The sequence below is a fragment of the Alexandromys fortis genome, unplaced genomic scaffold (genome assembly GCF_014885135.2).
Source record: "Alexandromys fortis isolate MF-2015 unplaced genomic scaffold, M_Fortis_MF-2015_v1.1 scaffold_2_1_26212458, whole genome shotgun sequence".
Taxonomy (NCBI): Eukaryota; Metazoa; Chordata; class Mammalia; order Rodentia; family Cricetidae; genus Alexandromys; species Alexandromys fortis.
In genome coordinates this window covers 10,592,420-10,610,788 of record NW_026067930.1, presented here as the reverse complement: position 1 = coordinate 10,610,788, position 18,369 = coordinate 10,592,420, and the positions used below count along the sequence as shown (strand labels likewise).

General features: G+C 42.5%; 1 protein-coding gene across 1 annotated transcript in view; it reads right to left on the bottom strand.

Moving 5' to 3' along the window:
• Nucleotides 1-18,369, bottom strand: part of Adcy8 (adenylate cyclase 8) — a 202,978-nt gene that overhangs the window by 9,930 nt on the left and 174,679 nt on the right. The window contains exon 13 of the mRNA XM_050145415.1: nucleotides 7,962-8,120. Coding sequence (XP_050001372.1) covers nucleotides 7,962-8,120 — 159 coding nt within the window. The remainder of the gene's footprint in view (nucleotides 1-7,961; nucleotides 8,121-18,369) is intronic.

Below are 18,369 nucleotides of genomic sequence, written 5' to 3'. Positions count from 1 at the left end.
TGCTAATTTTAAAAGTAAGGCTCTTTCCAGTGTCTTACCTGACCACTAATAGGAAAGCTTCTTACTTGAGGGCCTGTAGCCTTGTTCTACTTGAAAGCATTCTCTGTATGCCCCCTAGAGCGATCTTTTAAAAGGGGAATTATGATATCGGATACTGAGCACCCTCTCCAGTCTTCAAGCCCTCCAGTGGCCCAGAGTTGCCCTCAAGGTAGAGTTCTAACACCACATTGTGGCACATATTCATGGACTGACTACCTACCACCTAACTCTTTAACCTACAAAGGTCTATAAGAAGTCCCCAATTCTTTGGGCTGCTAAAACACTAAAGCATTTCTACTTTTGTTTTTGTATTGGCTTTAAACTCAGAGCCCAGCATGTTTGTGCTATTCCATGGAGTTATATTGTCTGCTTTTCTACTTCCATATCCTGTTGTAGGTTCGGTTACAGGTATCCTCCGGGAGATTGTCTCACCCTACTTGTCTGTCAACACGTGTGGGTCTTGTGAGTTCTCTCTTTGGCCACAAGAGTGCACTCTGCCCATGTTTCCAGTAGCTTTTAAGAGGCAGGGGATTAATATCCCTAAATCACAGGTCTCCACAAACAGCTGATGGGAAGTGGCTTTTTGCATCCTTCTCCTTCGCCCCTAGAGTCTTGTAACTTTGAACTGCCAGATTCAGCTTCCACTGCCCACCTCGGTAGCTGATCTATCCAACAATGCGCCATAACTCAGTGTCTTCTTTCTCTTTCTTCCATTCTATATTTCCTAGGATCTCTGCCAGGGAATTTGCTACTTCTTGAGTTCTGGTTTTTAAGGTTTACTTCCAGAAGACGCCAAATGAAGAGGAAGACAGTTTCCACATTACCATAAAATACATTCATTTCAGCCACCTGTCCAATGATGGGAAATTTCCTTCTAGCCTGATGTTAGCTGCTTAGCCAAGTAACTTCCTGTTTCCTATCTTCACTAATCATGTAGAGATGTGTTTTGCAGAAACTTCTGGGCTCTTAAATGGGGGCAGGAGGCTGAGCTTAATGCTCTCAAAGTGCTACAGGCAGCACTGTAATACACTCCTTGCCCCAGCATCTAACATCTAAGTTTTCCTTTAAGCACGGATCCCATGAGGGCAAAGCTATATATACCACTCATCTTTGTGTGTCTTGTGCAGTCCTGTGATAAGATGCGAACCCTACGCATATACTCACAACCAGTTGCTAAGTTAATGACTTCTTGATCTTTTTGGGAAAACCTGAAAAATACGTTCACATGAACCTGATGAGCTATAACAATCCAGCCAAGTTTTCTAATTATCCGCATCTCGCAGATGAGTGAAGTGAGGCAGAGGAGTTACTGTTTTGGGTTATGTAGCTAACAGTGGAAGAGACAGGGTAGAAGGTTCCAGGGTTCCTTCAGTCCACATATCCATGAGTTCTTCCCCTATCATGGCCTATGTCACCGATTCATCATCAATCTTGAGTTTGAAGTGTGAATCAATTTAGTTTTCACCCAAAGGGACACAGGCGGCTGGAGACCGACTGTGCAGAGCTTCAGAGCAGGGAAGAGCAGCAGCAAACAAGTTCCTAAGGGGAGGCTGCTCATGACTTCATTTTAACACAGCTACCTCTTCCATGACAGCTACGGTCTGGTGTCCTTGGGGTTAGATTTTTTTACACATGAGTTTTGAGGAAGCGCAATTCAGCCCACACAATCTCTATTTCTATTTAAAGATAGAAAAGAGAAAATATTGCCCTCTGAGATCTACTCCTTGGCCAATTTTTTTTATTCTCCATGTTGTAAATGCCTCTACTGTGCAAAATGGCTACCCACTAGGGCTTATTTTCATTTTTTAACTTTCTTTTTATTTATTTGTTGTGTTTTTGACATCATCCATCTCCATCACTATCCCTTCGTATCTACCCTCTGTCCTTGCAATGCCACCTCCCCCCAAATAAAATAAAATTTAAGTGAAAAAAGAAAAAAAAATCTCATCCTCATCATGGAAGTTGTGTTGTGACACAGTGAGGCACGCAGTAAACACTATGTCTTTTTATCTTGGCTTGCAAGTGTTCATTGCAGAGTCATTGGTTTGGTTCAAGGCCTCTGGTTTCTGCCACACTATCAGTACTGGACCCTCACTGGGTCCTCTTGGATATCCTGTTGATCTTTTAGGACTGGCCCCTTCATATACTCTCATAGATCACAGATGGGGTGAATTCTGGGGCGGGCCAACTTATGAGTTCTGGTTCTGGGTAATTGTGGGGTTGGTCAACCCACCAGTTCTCCCCTGTCCTGACCACCGGTGTGAACTCTCCAGCATTACCCTGGCTAGTTCACCCCTTGCAGTGACGTACAAGGGGGCAGAGCCAGTTCTCTTACTTTCGTGCCTTCAGGGTTGGCTCCACCACACTTGTACCATCAGGGCCTGCTCTACCATGTTGCCCAGGAGAGGAGCAGGGGCGCACCTCTCCAGAGTGCTGGAGAGCTGTAGCTGATGAAGGCAGGGACAGCTCTCTCGCTCTTACGACCTCAGGGCCAGCTCTCTCACCTGCCATTGGCAGTGAGCGTGAGAAGGGGAGGGCATCTCTCCCCCACCCACACCACCATATGGCAGATGAGAGGCTGGGCCAGCTCTCCCATGCTCACATTCTCGGGCTGGTTTACCTGCATTCCAATCAATAGGGTCAGCTTCCTAAACAGTGTTTGCCCACTGGAGTTCGGTTCTAATAAATCCTAGCCCCTCCCATATTCTTCTCTTTCTTTCCATTTCTCAGTCTTGCCAGCATTCAGAATGCTCTGATTTCTTATTTTATTTTAGATGTGTCTGTGTCTATGTGATGTGTGCTGATGTTTGCATGCATGCACATTTGTATGTATGAGTACATGTTTGCATGTTGTGAACAAAGGGGTGCAACACATGTGTGCAGGCATGAGGCTGATATTTGGAGTCTCTACCTTTTTCATTGAGCTTGGTTCTCTCATTTGAACTGAGAGATCAACAATGTGTCTGGTCTAACTTGTCAGGTTTCTCCAGGGATCCCCTCTCTCTGTTTTCCAAGTGCTGTAATTATCTTCATGCCTACCTGGCATTTAAGTGAGTACTAGTTATCCAAGTTAAGTGAGTACTAGTTATCCGAGATCTGTTCCTCACACTTGCATGGCAGGTGTTTTACCTACTAAACATCCTTCTAGTCACTGCTCTCATTTCTTAAAAAATAAAATTGTGGTAACACTGAGCACTTATATGCCAGGCACATCACAGAACACTGCCAGGATCATCTTACTTAATGCTCACAATAACTGCTTGAGGCAGATATAATTAAAGTCTTTATTTTATCTATGGGAGGATGAGAGAGGTTGAGGTTAAGTATTTTGCTTAAAACTCATCGTGATTAATGGGTAGAGCAGAAATTTATAACTGGAAAGTCTGACTCCAGAGCCCAAGCTACTAAATAATAATAATGTGTTCATTTAGGAATGATGGTAATACTAGCCATGATAAACATGAAGAAATATTACAACTGCTTAGCTTATTATTTGAATGGTAAGTTGATTTAACGTTGGGGGAACCTATGCTAGACAAAAAATATTGAACTTGAAGAAATATGGACTCAATTGCATCTACGGGAAGTGAGAAGAATGGGAAAAGGTGGGTGGGAGCGACTTCTCCTTTTGGCTGGATGCCAACTGGTGCAGAGAGTGTCCAGGGACACTAATATACATGAAGACAAATCCACAAGCTCAGGCTCTCAGGTGATGGCTTAGATACACATGAGGCCAAAACGGTATCCTTTGTTTCTTTTCAGGAATTAGAACCAGAATGGCTTGGTTTACCTACTCACTGGCTGACACAGAACATGAAGAGTGATGTGTCCCCATCTTCATGAGGGACAGGAAGGGGAACCCGTACTCTTGGGCTTGCCACATGGGAGGAGAAGTCTTCTTCGTCTTGAACACAAACAGGTCCTTGGGGAGATAACATCAGCGATGCCTGCCACCGTCACCGCAGCTCTTCTCGGTGTCTCCTCCACAATCAGATGAGGTGGAAGATTTTATAGGGACTTTCCCCAAGGAAATCAATGTGGAAAAAGAGATGACAACCCCTGAAGGTGTGGTCACAGGACCTTAGGCAGCAAGGTGGACTCTCTGACCTTCATTCCTTCAAGTGTGAAAGGTTTCTGACTGTGTCTGTGCTTGGCACCTGGTCACAGTGAAATACTCCCCTCCAGTTTGTTATTTGTCCCAATGCACTGCAGCTGGTTGTGGCCTTGTCACTGGTTCTGGTAAACTGCTTTCACCCATGTCGCTTTGGAGATGGGGTGGAAACAACTTTGCACAATTGCTGCCTATTGTGGATAAAACTGACCTGTCCATAATGGGCTCATGTCCTGAGCCAGCCAATAGGACTTGGGGAAGTGACTGGATGTGGAGGGTCCTAACCTAACTGATGGGTCCATACTTTCATAGCTTCGCATTGCAGAAAGTAGGAAGTGGGCCATTGGGGGATGTATCTAGACATGCATCTTATCCTCTGCTACCTACTTCTTGCTTTTTCCTAACTGCAGAAGTAAATAGCTCTGTTCTACCATGTGCCTCTATGATGGTCCTCTGTGTTGCCATAGAATTCATGGAGACGATCAGAATGAACTGAAAATCCTGAAGCTGGCAAAACAAGCATGTCCTTTCTTAAGATGCTTTGTTGTGGGATTCTCCTCTGTATGCTGTGAATATCATTGGTTAATAAAGGAACTGCTTTGGGCCTATAGCAGAGCTATAGGGGAACAGAGCTAGGTGGGGAAAACTAAATGGAATGCTGGGAGAAAAGAGGCAGAGCCAGAGAGAAACCATGTAGCCTGTCAGAGACAGATGCTAAAACTTTACCCGGTAAGCCACAGCCACATGGCGATACACAGATTAGTAAAAATGGGTTAAATTAATATGTAAGAGTTAGCCAATAAGAAGCTAGAACTAATGGGCCAAGCAGTGATTTAATTAATACAGTATCTGTGTTGTTATTTTGGGGCTCAGCTGCAGGGAACCAACAAGTGGCCTCCTTCCTACAAATTCTACTACAGTACTGGAAACAAACAAACAAATAAACAAACAAAAACAACACACCGACCTAGGCAGCCTTGCTTTCTCTTTCCTGATCCCCACTGTTTCAGTTAGAGACACAGAGAAAGCAAGGTGGTGCATGCAAAGCGAGATAACTCAAGTTAATACGTAATGGACTCAACTAAAAAGAAAAAGAGAGCGATAGGAGGCTCCACTAAACCTCCTGGGATCTAAGAAGAGCTACCGTTTCTTTGGGTTAGAAGAAATGAGAACAACCCCAAATTGATTTCACTTGGGAACAGCACAGTAGTAGCTGGAGGAGGTATGTGGAGGAACACAGCCAGCCTCATGTGATTCCCAGCAAATAGGTGTTCTGACCTCACAGCTTCTTCTCACTCAGATCTCCTAGTATCTCCCCTACACTGGCAATCTCCATCTAGATGACAGAGCCTACGGGGGCGTTACTGATGCAACACACTTAGTTTATCCCTAACTCCACTCTGGGAAAATTAGAAAAGAGAGTGAGGGAGCTTGGAGAGTCATATGGAATGGATTCATGCAACCTACCCACCACCTTTAGAGATGGTGGCTTTATTTAACTCACTCTAATGAACTGTTTTCAGTGTGCCATCTGTTTCTTTCTATTCTGGGTCTGAAGAAGCTAAAAGCACGTTGTAAACTGTAGAAGGGTGGATGGATATAGAAAAGCTATAATCGCTTTATTGTCATCTTTCTCTGCGGGCTGGAAGTACAGGTTTGGACTGTGTAGAGGATTCTGAACACTCGCACCCACCCTCCTCAATGCTGCATGCTGACATGGGGAAAGCTGCTCTCCTCTTTTCTCAGGGAACTGTGTTGTCTGATACTTTCTGTGCCCAGGCTGCTTGTAACTAAGTCCTGTGCTTCTTATACCAAGTGAAAACCAGGGGAGAAAGAATATCTGAGACCCGAGAATCTTCCCTGTCAATATTCATAATCTCTGTTCAAATGTCACCTTCTATTAGAGACTTTCTATGATCATACTCTGTGGGTTTTGCTGCACACCCCAGCTGAGGACCTAGAGTCTTGCACATCTCCAGCTCCTTTTTTTTCCCTTTTAGGATGACATCAGTCTCTCTTCTCTCTTTCCCAGGCACCTCACTGTTTTGATGTTTTGACTGAAAAGCAGCTTTCTCTCATTGGCTTGGGGTTCTCCTCTGAGGTTCCTGTGCTTCTGCCTCTCCATCTGGTGGTCATGACTGATATATGTCCATGTTTTCTCTGCTCTACCAGCTGCCAAATAATCTTGCAGCAAAGTCTCAAGAAAACCAGGCCTAAATACTACTCCAGAAAAAGTCACATGCTGAGAATAGGTAGCTGTGATCTGTCCTGGAGAGGCCCTTCAGGAGCCAAGTGCTTCCAATTGATATTCCAGTCATGCCTTATCTTTTCCTGTTTTGTTCTCCTGTGGCTCGGATGGGACTATATCAGTTGTCATTTAAGGTCCCAAGGCAAAGGTAAACATCTTTGAGGGTCTTAGAGATAAAATGAATGATAGGGTGTGGTTGGGCCAGTTGGAGACTCTGTTATATTCTCAAAGGCACCACACCCACAAATTAACACAAGTCAGCAATTCAGTAGCCAGTGGTCTCTGTCTCAGGCGGCTGGTTCAGGCTTTTCTGAGAGATAGTTTGCTGTAACCTTATTCTAAGCCCCTGGTGAGCTGATTGCAAACCTTGTCAGCCCAGCCTCTATGCCAGTGCACGTTGCCTTGATATGGCCTTTCCAAGGATCAGCTGGTCTTGTTTGAGTGCTTCAGAAAGGGATCAAGGACCAGGCATGAGGCTCAGTCTTGACCAAGGATGGCCTAATCTGTATCCTTGAGGGCACCATGTTGTGAAAACGAAACAGTCAGATTATTTAATGAACACCTACCCCATGTGAAGCATTGTGTCAAGAATACACATGCCTCCCCACATATACATCTACCCTCATACTTTATACACCATGTATGTATGTCATATATGTGTGTATGTCACATATACTTGTGTGAAAAATATATATGATATAAATATTACTTCAAATTGTGGTGAATAAAATGTTTGTAGCACAAACAACTTTCCTTCTAAGTCCTGTAGTTATTAACTCAGTTGTATTAAACACCTTCATTTTGTTGTGTAACCATCACATCCACCATAGAATAGTCCTCAGCATGCAAACCTGAGCTATAGCAACTCCCCATTACACCCTCCTTCAATCCCTATGAACCATATTTCTGTTCTCTGTTTATGTATTGGCATCGACGTGTGTCTACATTCCATGTAAATGGAATCATACATCGTGTGTGTACTTCTGGTAAACTGGCTTATTTCTTTAGCATACAGCTATGCTGTAGTGTGTTCTAGGATATCTTTTCTTATAGATAAGTAACATTTTCTTCCTTCTCCCTCTCTCTGTGTTTATAGGAAATATTTTTAATCTATGCATCCGTCAATGAATAGTTGGACTGATGCTTCCACCTTCTGACTTTTGACTACTATAAATAAGGTGTAAACATCTCATCTCCTTGAGACCCTGTTTTCAATTATTTTGCGGATACACTTAGAATTGTTGGAGCCCTCTCTTTCCTTTCCAAGACTATACACATGAAATATTATTATATCATATATATTTATATAAAATTTTGATATATGCACACACATATATAAAACCCTGAAATTCCAATCCAATCTTTAATAGGGGTCTTCTATTTATCTAACAGATGATACTTTGACAGGGGGAGAGAGTGTGTAAATTTCATAGCATCTGACATGTTGGATTGCTAAGCACCATGGTCTTTTTTCTTACATCTCCTGAGTGTAACAGAGTTTTCTTAGAGCTTGGGGTCAGTGTGGTCACCCGTTCTCCACTAGCAAGTCAGACCTGGGCTCACCTCATTGTCTCTGTCTTTCTCCAGGAAGTGACGGGCCACATGGCTGGGTAAGATATTACGCAGCATGTTTTCATTGTGTTCCCTCAGCTCCTTCATCTCGTTGATCTCCTCTTTGGCCTGTACTCGCCACAGGAAATCCAGGCGGGCTGTGTATTCCAGCTATGATTGACAGGAGACAAAGAGAAGCAGTAGGATCAGGTATGCGCATCTAGAAGGTGGTGGGGAAGGGTTTGCTGGGACTCGACACAGGCAAAATAGAACCTGATTTTCTCATCGAAAGCACAAGCTATCTGAGGATGCTCAAAGCTCGCAGGGATGTACATCTGTTCTCCCAGGCGCTATCTGCACATAGATCATCTTCTCCAGCGTGGGATTATCTGACAATACCCATGTCCTCTTTGGACTGTAGGTGGCTCATGTCCAGGAAGTTTTCCATCTGCTTGACATTACATTCTTTCTGCCTTGAACTGAATGTGTGCCCTGCCCCCAGCAGTTCATATCTTCAAATATTAATTCTTAACTCTTGATGGCATGTCTTTGGCAATGGCACCTTTAGAAAGAAGTTAAGGTTCAATGAGACCTCGAGGGTAGGATGCTTGGGCTGAGATATTTGACCTTACTAGAGGAGACAGGAGCAGCTTTGCTTTGCTTTCTTATGTGGACACACCGATTAAAGGTCATGTGAAGGACAGCAAGATGGCTCTCTGCAAACTAGAATATGCCATCATCAGCTACCAAACCCTGTTGATCTCAGCACTAAACTTTCCGGCCTCTAGAACTGTGAGGGGGTATATTTCTGTGTGTCAGCCACCAAGTCTGAAGAATCATCATCATCATCATCATCATCACCATCATCATCATCATTATTATTATTTGTGTGAAGGCAGCATGAGGAAATGTGTCCCTCACAGGGCAGAAGCTTGTCACCATTTGTTATCCCAAGACATGAGCAAGTATTAAAAACACATAGCATTCAGGTGGCAGCCTGTGTGCCCTGCTCTCTTGCTTGCACTATATAAATATTCAGACATTCGATTCAGATGGTAGATCTAATTATAAGGCAGTGCTTCTAGTCTTTATCTCACAGGTGAGGAAAGCAGGACAAACACTGTTAAGTCACCTGACCATGACAGCTACACCCCACTTAGGGGTGAAGCCAGGTGTTATCCATATGTCCCAAAGTCAGCTCCAGAGTCTGTTCTCTCCCTGACTAGGCAATAAGGAATAAATGAATGGAGGGATACTGGGAAGACCCTGGGCTTCACATCAAACAGCTAAGGCGTAGAGCTCTTGGTCATAATCATATATGGTCACATGGGTTAACAGGGGCTTAATCTAAGTTTTCTTGTCTCACTGAATTGGAGGTGACCCTCACTGGCCACAGGACAGCGGAGGAAAAATTACATCGGAGGTCTGACGCATCGCACATCAGTTTCTTCTTGTCCCGACTTCCTTTCACATTGGAGGTGGGCAGCTTCTCTTCCAGGGCTGCTCTGAAAATGTCTTTATATTAGCCTTGGGGCTATTGTTGTTTCCAGGTCTGTAGCAATAGCAACTTGCTGTACTGCTGGGCACAGTGTTTGGATGCCCCGAATCCAAAGACTTAAAACCTAGCTAGTTTCTGGGTTTTATTTTCAAGTCTCAGTGGAGGCACAAGGTCATTCGTTCAGCTGCGTTTATAATAGCCAAAACTGGAAATGATCCACGTGTTCATTCTGTTGGCTGAACAAACTGTAGTAATATACACAATGGAACTAATTACAGCTATAGAAGGATTTGAAGAATGTTCCTCTGCTCCTCTGATGGCTTGATCTCCAGGGGAGGGAAAATATATGCCGCACTTCATATATCAATTACTTAAGAACCTACGAGCACTCCCTCCTCCTTTACACACACCTCCACTCCCATGCTCATGACCTCTTTATGATAATCATACTGTGGGTGACAATATTTGGATTGTTAATCTAGACTATTACATGTGGATTTCGTAAAAGAGCAAATGGGCAATCATGGTTTTGTCACTGAAAATAGAAATTTGGAGGAGGAAAAAAAGCATAAGACAGACAAGGATGCTGTGGTTATAAAAGTCTCTGGTCATGTCAAGCTTGGTGGCATACACCTGTAACCCTTGGCAGACAGGGTCAGGAGGATCAAGAGTTCAAGTCCATCTGCTACACAGTGGGTTGGAGGTCAGTTTGTACTACATGAGAGACTGTCCAAAAAATGCCTAGGAATTTCAGTAAGAAATAGAAATGTCACTGTGAAGTCAGGGTGTATATTTCTACTTCCCCACTCTTAAAGCCGGGAAACAGTGACAATCTCCCACCAATATGCACTTCCAACTTGTAGGTTACAACTCAAAATGCCAGTTCTCAAAATGCCATACTCTTTCCAGAGACAGGTGAATTTTAGGACAGAGAATTCATAAGCTTAAAGCATATATCTGACATTGTATCTTATACCTGAAAGAATGGCCAAGATCAAAATTACTGATGACAACTTATACTGGAGAGTTTGTAGGGTAAAGGGAACACTCCTGCCTTGCTGGTGAGAATGCAAACTGGTATAGCCCTTTTGGATATCCATACAGTGATTTCTCGGAGAATTAGGAAACAACTTTCCTCAAGACCCAGCAATACCATTTTTGGGTATATACACAAAGGATGCTCAATCGTACCACAAGGACATGTGCTCAATTATGTTCATAGCAGCATTGTTTATCAAAGCCAGAACCTGGAAATAGCCTGAATACCCCTCAACTGAAGAATGGATAAGAAAAATGTGGTACATTTACACAATGGAGTATTATTCAGAAGAGAAAAATAACATTTTGAAATTTGCAGTCAAATGGATGGAGCTAGAAAACATTATATTGAGTGAGATAACCCAGGCCCAGAAAGACAAATATCATATATACTCACTCACACGTGGCTTTTAGACCTAAAACAAAGAGAACCAGCCTACAAATCACAATCCCAGTGAACCTAGACAACAATGAGGACCCTAAGAGAGGCATACATAGGTCGAATCTACATGGGAAGTAGAAAAAGACACAATCTCCTAAGTAAATTGGGAGCATGGGGACCATGGGAGAGGGCTGAAGGGGAGGGGAGAGGCAGGGTGAGGAGCAGAGAAAAATGTAGAGCTCAATAAAATCAATAAAAAAACAAAAAAGCATATATTCACACCATAAACCAGTCTATCAGAGACCATTGGGTTATGTCAGAAGGACTAAAAAAAAATTAGCTTTAATGGGTTTATAGTGGTCAAAAATGTGACACTTTGGACTGAGTCGGTGACCTAGACTGGAGCAGGCCTGTAAGCTCCACGGGAGTGGGAGTGGGAGCGGATCCAGACTGGGGACATTTGCGGAGGTAGGACTGAGCAGCAACCTGAGTTGGAGCAGGCCTGGGACAGTGAACTCCACGGGAGCAGGACTGAGCCAGAAACCTAGGCCAGAGCAGGTGGGAGACAGAGAACCCCATGGGAGGGGAACAAACTCTGGGAATGCTGAGAACCCTCCAGGAACATGGAATGACTGGAACCATAGCCCTGACTACACTATGAGGAGCAACCGTATGAACTTTGGATCCACCGGTACCTGGAAGATTGTCCAACAGAGTCACAGACAGCCCCAGCTACACCAATTAGAGGAAAAGATGGGTAGACAAGGTAAGAACACACAGCACCAGTAAAATCTAGTGACCCTACAACAGCAAAACTTGAACAACATATGAAAATCTGTCAACATAATCCATTATATAAACAAACTGCAAAATAAAAACCACTCGATCATCTCATTAGATGCTGAAAAAGCTTTTGACAAAATATCACATCCCTTCATGATAAAGGTCTTGGAGATTGCAAGGACATAAGGAACATACCTAGAAAGAAAATTATCATATGTACTCACTCATAAGTGGTTTTAAAACACAAAGCAAAGAAAACCTGCCCACAAGTCACCATCCCAGAGAACCTAGACAACAATGAGGACCCTAAGAGAGACATACATGGATCTAATCTACATGGGAAGTAGTAAAATACAAGATTTCTGGAGTAAATTGGGAGCATGGGGAGCATGGGGGAGAGCTAAAGGGGAGGGGAGAGCCAGGGAGGGGAGCAGAGAAAAACGTAGCGCACAATAAAATAAAAAAAAGTGACACACTGAAATTTCATAAGAACAAAAACTGCAATAGGTGGAAACACCGGAAACATGTACAGAAAAACATAAAATTCCCAGTGACTTAAGGAACCAAACTTACCACCGTCTTGGAATGATGCTGAGGGATAAAACCTGCTGGCAAACTTTGCATGGAGCAGATTTAAAAGGAAAGAGCTCTGCATTAACTTTGCTTTGTGAGCTACACTTGTAGGTGACATATAATTGATGAGGAGAAAATTCCCTTTTATAGTGTATTCCAGCTGACAAATTACAGGCTGCTGATAAGATTAGTATGTCACACTATTATAATAAATGAATATAGGCTATTATGTGTAGCCGCTAACATTGTCAAAACAGAGATGAGAAGATATGATAATCTCTTAAACGTAATTTGTAAAGAAACCAATTAAATATTTCATAAAACACTGAAGGTGGATCTCACTAAGCTTCTACACAGAACAATCAATGAAAAAACACAAAGAACTGAGAAATGTGTTCAATAACCTTAGAGGATGAGTTGACAAATAAGACAAAGAGATATTATAAAAGTCAGATGGCTCTCATAAAATATTTCAAGAAAAAAGAAGATGGAGGGAGATGGTAAATATTTAAAAATGCCTTAAGAGATTTATCATGTCATGGCAAGGCACAGACTTTGGATCTCAATTCAAATGAGCAAACTTTTAATAAGTAAACTATCCATTAATAAATGGAAACATGGTCTAGTATCTTGACAGAAGTAGTCAACTTCTCTTTTCTTTTTAAAGGTGTGTTAATGGATTTGTGATTAACTTAGAAGCTCCCTGTTTTTAGATACACTGAAATCTTTTCAGATTAAATGAAAAAAAAGTGTGGAGTTAGTTTACAGATAACCAGAGGGAAGTGACAGTGGGCCACATCCATGAAGATGCTTACCAAATAGGCTGGACGTGTGTGTGTGGGTAGGTCTTCATAAGGTCACTGTACTATTCTCTTTACTTCTGATTCTGTGTGAGTTTTCTATACAATAGAACAAAGCTGCATGTGGAGGCAGCTGGACATCAAAAACAATGTCGTTCTTGATTGCTCCTTCAAGTCTCGGAGCCATCCATCCTATAGGACTCCTAACCACTGGGATAATTGCCTGGTAGCATCTGCTTTAAGAAATATGTATTAGGACATGGGTTTATTATATAAATCGACAAATACGATGCATGTAAAAGCGTTCTGACATGCGAAAAAGGTAGATCCAAAGACATTCCTAGCATGTAAGGCATCTGTGGATGAGGTCAGATGAAATCTTTGCTTTGATTTTTTTTCTTCCAGACTCAAGAGCAGCAGGTTTTGATTTCCAAAAGAACAGGATTTTCTTATCCTTGTTTCTAAACACAACTCCCCCTCTTAAAAATACACAGTATGCTGAAGTACAGAATAATTTCTTCAGTTCTTCTGTTGAAGTTTTCATTGAACTGAATTAGAATCTGGAATATGAATAGGGAAATCCAGAAGGCCAGACCTAAGCCAAAGTTTCCCAGTTATTAGACATGAACAGCTTATTTATTAGCCCAGTGATAGCAGGCAGCTGTGTCTAAGGAGGTTTATAAAGATGTGTGTTGCTGCAGTATAATCTAGACTTTTGGCAAAACATGTTCCAGAAGGCAAGTGTCATACATGCTATCTTCACAGGTTAATAATCTTCTTAGAGGTCCAAATCAGGAGAAGAAGGAGAGAGAGCACGAGCAAGGAACTCAGGATTGCGAGGGGTGCACCCACACACTGAGACAATGGGGATGTTCTATCGGGAACTCACCAAGGCCAGCTGACCTGGGTCTGAAAAAGCCTGGGATAAAACCGGTCTTGCTGAACATAGCGGACAACGAGGACTACTGAGAACTCAAGAACAATGGCAATGGGTTTTTGATCCTACTGCACATATTGGCTTTGTGGGAGCCTAGGCAGTTTGGATGGTCACCTTACCAGACCTGGATGGAGGTGGGTGGTCCTTGGACTTCCCACAGGGCAGGGAACCCTGATTGCTCTTTGGGCTGACGAGGGAGGGGGACTTGATTGGCGGAAGGGGAGGGAAATGGGAGGCGGCGGTGGGGAAGAGACAGAAATCTTTAATAAATAAATAAAAAAAATCTTCTTAGATTGCAGAAGATCTGTTGCACCTAGTACATGCCTGATTCCCAAAATGAGTGAAACACAGTCTCCTCCTTTATCGACACATATCTGAGTGGTGGCTGGAGGGCACCCAAAGAGAAGAGCTTGGTTTAATAACTCTGGTTAGTACAGACGTGGAGGGGAAGCAGAGCATATGTAAGAAAGAGGCATGGTTATGAAAGTCAAAGATTCTTAAGCATTTGCTCCAAAGTATTCACTGAAGTGGATTGCACACCCCTGATTTTCACCAAACCTGGCTGCACACAAAGTTCTTGTCTTTGTGCCAGGCTAGTCACATGACAGCAAATATCAATGGAGCCTCGTCGTGGATCAGGAGTTGTACCAAGCCTTTCATATATATTTAACCTCATTCAGTCACGATACATTTTAACATATGAGGGAGTGGGCATGAGGTGAAGATAGCCTGTGAAGGTCTCAAAGACAGAAGCTGGCTTTGAACCTAGCTCATAACTCTAATATGTAGCACTTAGCTTACATTCTATGCATGTGTGTGTGTCGGGGAGGGGGCTGTTCATTCAGCTTTTCTCCATTAACATTTTCTCTTTACAGATTAAAAACAAAAGAAGCTCTGAGAAGCTGAATGTCCAAAGACCACTGATTCTCTGAATAACATTGCTGGGTCCCATGCAAGAACATTAGGTTCCAAGGCTTGGCTCTTTCAGATAGTCTCTGGAACCAGACTCAGAAGTAGGTGAGTAGAAAGATGACCTCATTAATCTGTTTTTCTATGCCCAATTGTAGCTTGCTCTGCTATAAAAGGAGATACCCAGGCGATGATCAAACTCCCAAGGCTGCCAGTGAATCAGGCACAAGGTGTGGGAGGCATTTGATTACACACTCTGTCCAACATTCTGAACACTCACCTGCCTCAGTCAGAGGAGGAGGAAGTGTTTGGCATATCATTTCTACTTTCGTGAAAAATGAAATTTCCCAATTATTCAGTTGCATAACCACCTCTGTCATTCTGGAGATTATAATTACACATTCAACACCCCCCAACTCCCAAACACTGCTGTGCACCAGGCATCAATGGGCATTTTTCAGTCTTTATTAAAAATAGAGGGCATCTGAGTCACAAAGGGAAACAGGAAGCAAGTCCAGGAGTGGGCAAGCTGAAAGCAGGATGCACAGGACTCCACTGGATGCTATAGATAGACATCAAATGATGCAATCCCGCGGAAAGCTGTCTCTATAATGGGAGGCAGGGCACATTGCAGAGACTGACTTGAGCTAGAAACTATGGAGCATTTGTGTTCCCATTTCATTCTGGCTCTTTTTCTTAGCTCTGTAATCTCAGAGGACTTGAATCTCTGCTCCTTTCTCAGAATCAGATGGACAGCAGTAAATTCCCTGTCTGTGCCAAAGGTTTGTTTCCAAGCAGCCAATAACATTAAGCATTATATGTGTAAACCACTAAGACAAACATGTTGTGATTACATCCCATATAAAGCTATAATAACTCTCTGAAACAGGACCTGTTACTGTCTTATCTATTTTTAAATTAAATTACCAAAAGCCAGATATCTTTAATGGTGGAGTTGGGGTTTGAATACCAAATACCTACAGCTTCTATGGTGATGGGGCAGTTATGAGATTTCAGAGATCTTTAAAAACTAGAAATAAAATTGAAAAATATCAAATGTCACACATTAGCAGGCCAATAGGAAGCACTTCTGTGCTCTTACCTTACATACCATCTTAACATGATGAAGTTTTCTGCTCTTGCAGGACAAATACAGACTAGGATATATTCAACTAGTATGTCAGAAGGCTACCATGTGAGGGAGGAGGCCCAGAGAGGGACCAGGGCATTTCATTATGGTGAAGGAAGGGAAAGAAACATACTTATCATTATGAAAAGGGGACTCCCACTCTGCGTGTGTTCTCTCATCTGTGTGGGGGTTTCTCCCAAATGAGATCAAGACCTCAAGATAGAGTGCACATATAGTCTTCCTGTAGGAGAGCCTCAGTTGGTTCTGTCTTGGAGAGTCCTCAAAAAGGAATGCGTGATGAATTGTTATAACTTGTATAACTAAGAAGTTCCCGATTAAAGGAAGCCATGTAGATCTAGGACAGGGCAGGACTCTGTGCTCAGAGACAGCCAGAGGGACCTAAGTGTAGGAATTCTGGAAATGGCTGGACTTTCACATTTGCCTTACTGCTTCATCATAGGTTCAGCAAAGACAAAAAACATAAACAAAAACAAAACAAACAACAAAAAAGCACATCAAAACCACATTGAGTGCTCCTGATCAGAATCAGTACAGAAAGAAGGTCTTTGTTCTGCTCCAGGCTGGTGAAGGAGGAAGATGAGCTTTGGTGAGAGACTGGACTGGAATTCTAGTTCTACCATCCAGCTCTGTTGTTGGAGTGGCTTCATCTGTAAAATGGGGAAGACAAAACTCCCATTCCAGGTTGTTGGTTGACAGGATTAAGTAAAATGAGGAACTCAAGAGTTAATTCCCCATTTCCTTTGCTTACCAAGACGTTACACTAACCATCCTTTTCTTGACTACATTTTACACCTCACTCAACTTGTTAAAAATAGCTCTATGTACGTATTTCTGAATTCTGGGACTTTTAAATTGTTTCATCCCTGGTTTCCTGGGGTTTGTTGGCCCCCTGTTTCCATGGTGATTTCCCGAGGCTATGCCTCTGCTATATGCTCTGGCTGACACTTTTTCTTGATTTGCCCTTTCTGTTCTTGTCTGTTTGAAATGAACATAGACAAAAGAAAGATGGACCAGGATCTAGAGCTTATCAGCAAGGCTGGTAGAGTCTGGTTTCTACAGGGGACCAAAGACTCTTACCAGGAGATTAGTGTTTCACGGGTTTCAGTATGCCTAGAGAAGTCCTATATGTTTTTAATTGTTTTTTATTATTTCTTTTCTCTTTTTTGAGATTATAATACATAAATTTCTTTTCTTTCTTTCCTTGTAGTAGACATGATAAAGTGGATGGGGGGAAAAGTCCATGAGACCTCAACCTTATAGAAGAAGTACAGACAACCAAGGAGTGCTGGGAGCCAGAGAAACAGTCTTCCCTGGCAAGAGATCTTACACACCAGGAAAGGTCTATAAGGTACTTGCTATGTCTACCATAACACTCCTAGGCAGAACAACTTCCTCTCATGGAGAACCAGGGTAGGTATGTTCTACATGTAACGCTTCTGCATGATTTACAACCCTAGATAAGAATGTTCTACATACGACACCTTTGTATGGCTTATGGTCTACCATCTTCCAAAAGATGCAGGGATGGAGTTGTATATTCAAGATCCTAATAAATAATGGGTGATCACAGTGAGTGGCATTACATAGCAGGCATGCTGTTTAATCACAACCAACCACCAATTAAGCTTTTCCTGTTCTGCTGTGGTTTGAATGTGAATTTGTCCATCATAGGTCCTTGAATTTGAACATTGAGTCCTTAGATGGTGATGGCACTTGGGAGGTTGCAGGAGTCTTATTGGATTAAGTAGGCCACTGGGGACAGACTTTGAATTCTGGGAACACAAGGTGACCAATTATCATGTCTTTCTTCCTGTGACACATTGAGTCCCTTCTTAACCTGTGAGCGAGGATAAATCTTTCCTTCCTTAATTTGCTTTCTTTTGGGTATTTGGTTACAACTCTGAGAAAAGTGGCTAATATTTATTCATTTGCCTATTTGCATACATGGCAGGACAAAAAAGCAGTTTAAAACAATATCAATTGCTTCCTCAAGGCAATCTATTTCTATACTAATATTTTATTCTAGCATGGAGGAGACTGAGCCTCAGAGACATAAGAACTTGTCCCTAGAACTATGAGTCAGATGCTCCTCAAGCCCGTGTGTTTCCCTGCAGCGGCACACACCTTCTCTAGTGAGACTCTTATCCAGGCCATGGGATTTGGAAAGACACCAGTTTGTCTCAGCCAGAAATTAAATGCTTTTTTTTTTTTAAAGGATAATGATGGTTTTGAGAATATAGGGGCTCAGGGGCCATTAAAAACACAGTCTGTCAATTATCTCCCAAAGCTTAGCTTTTCATTAGGAAATCAATTGATTAAGACTCGTAAGAGTCATTTGATACAATGGCAC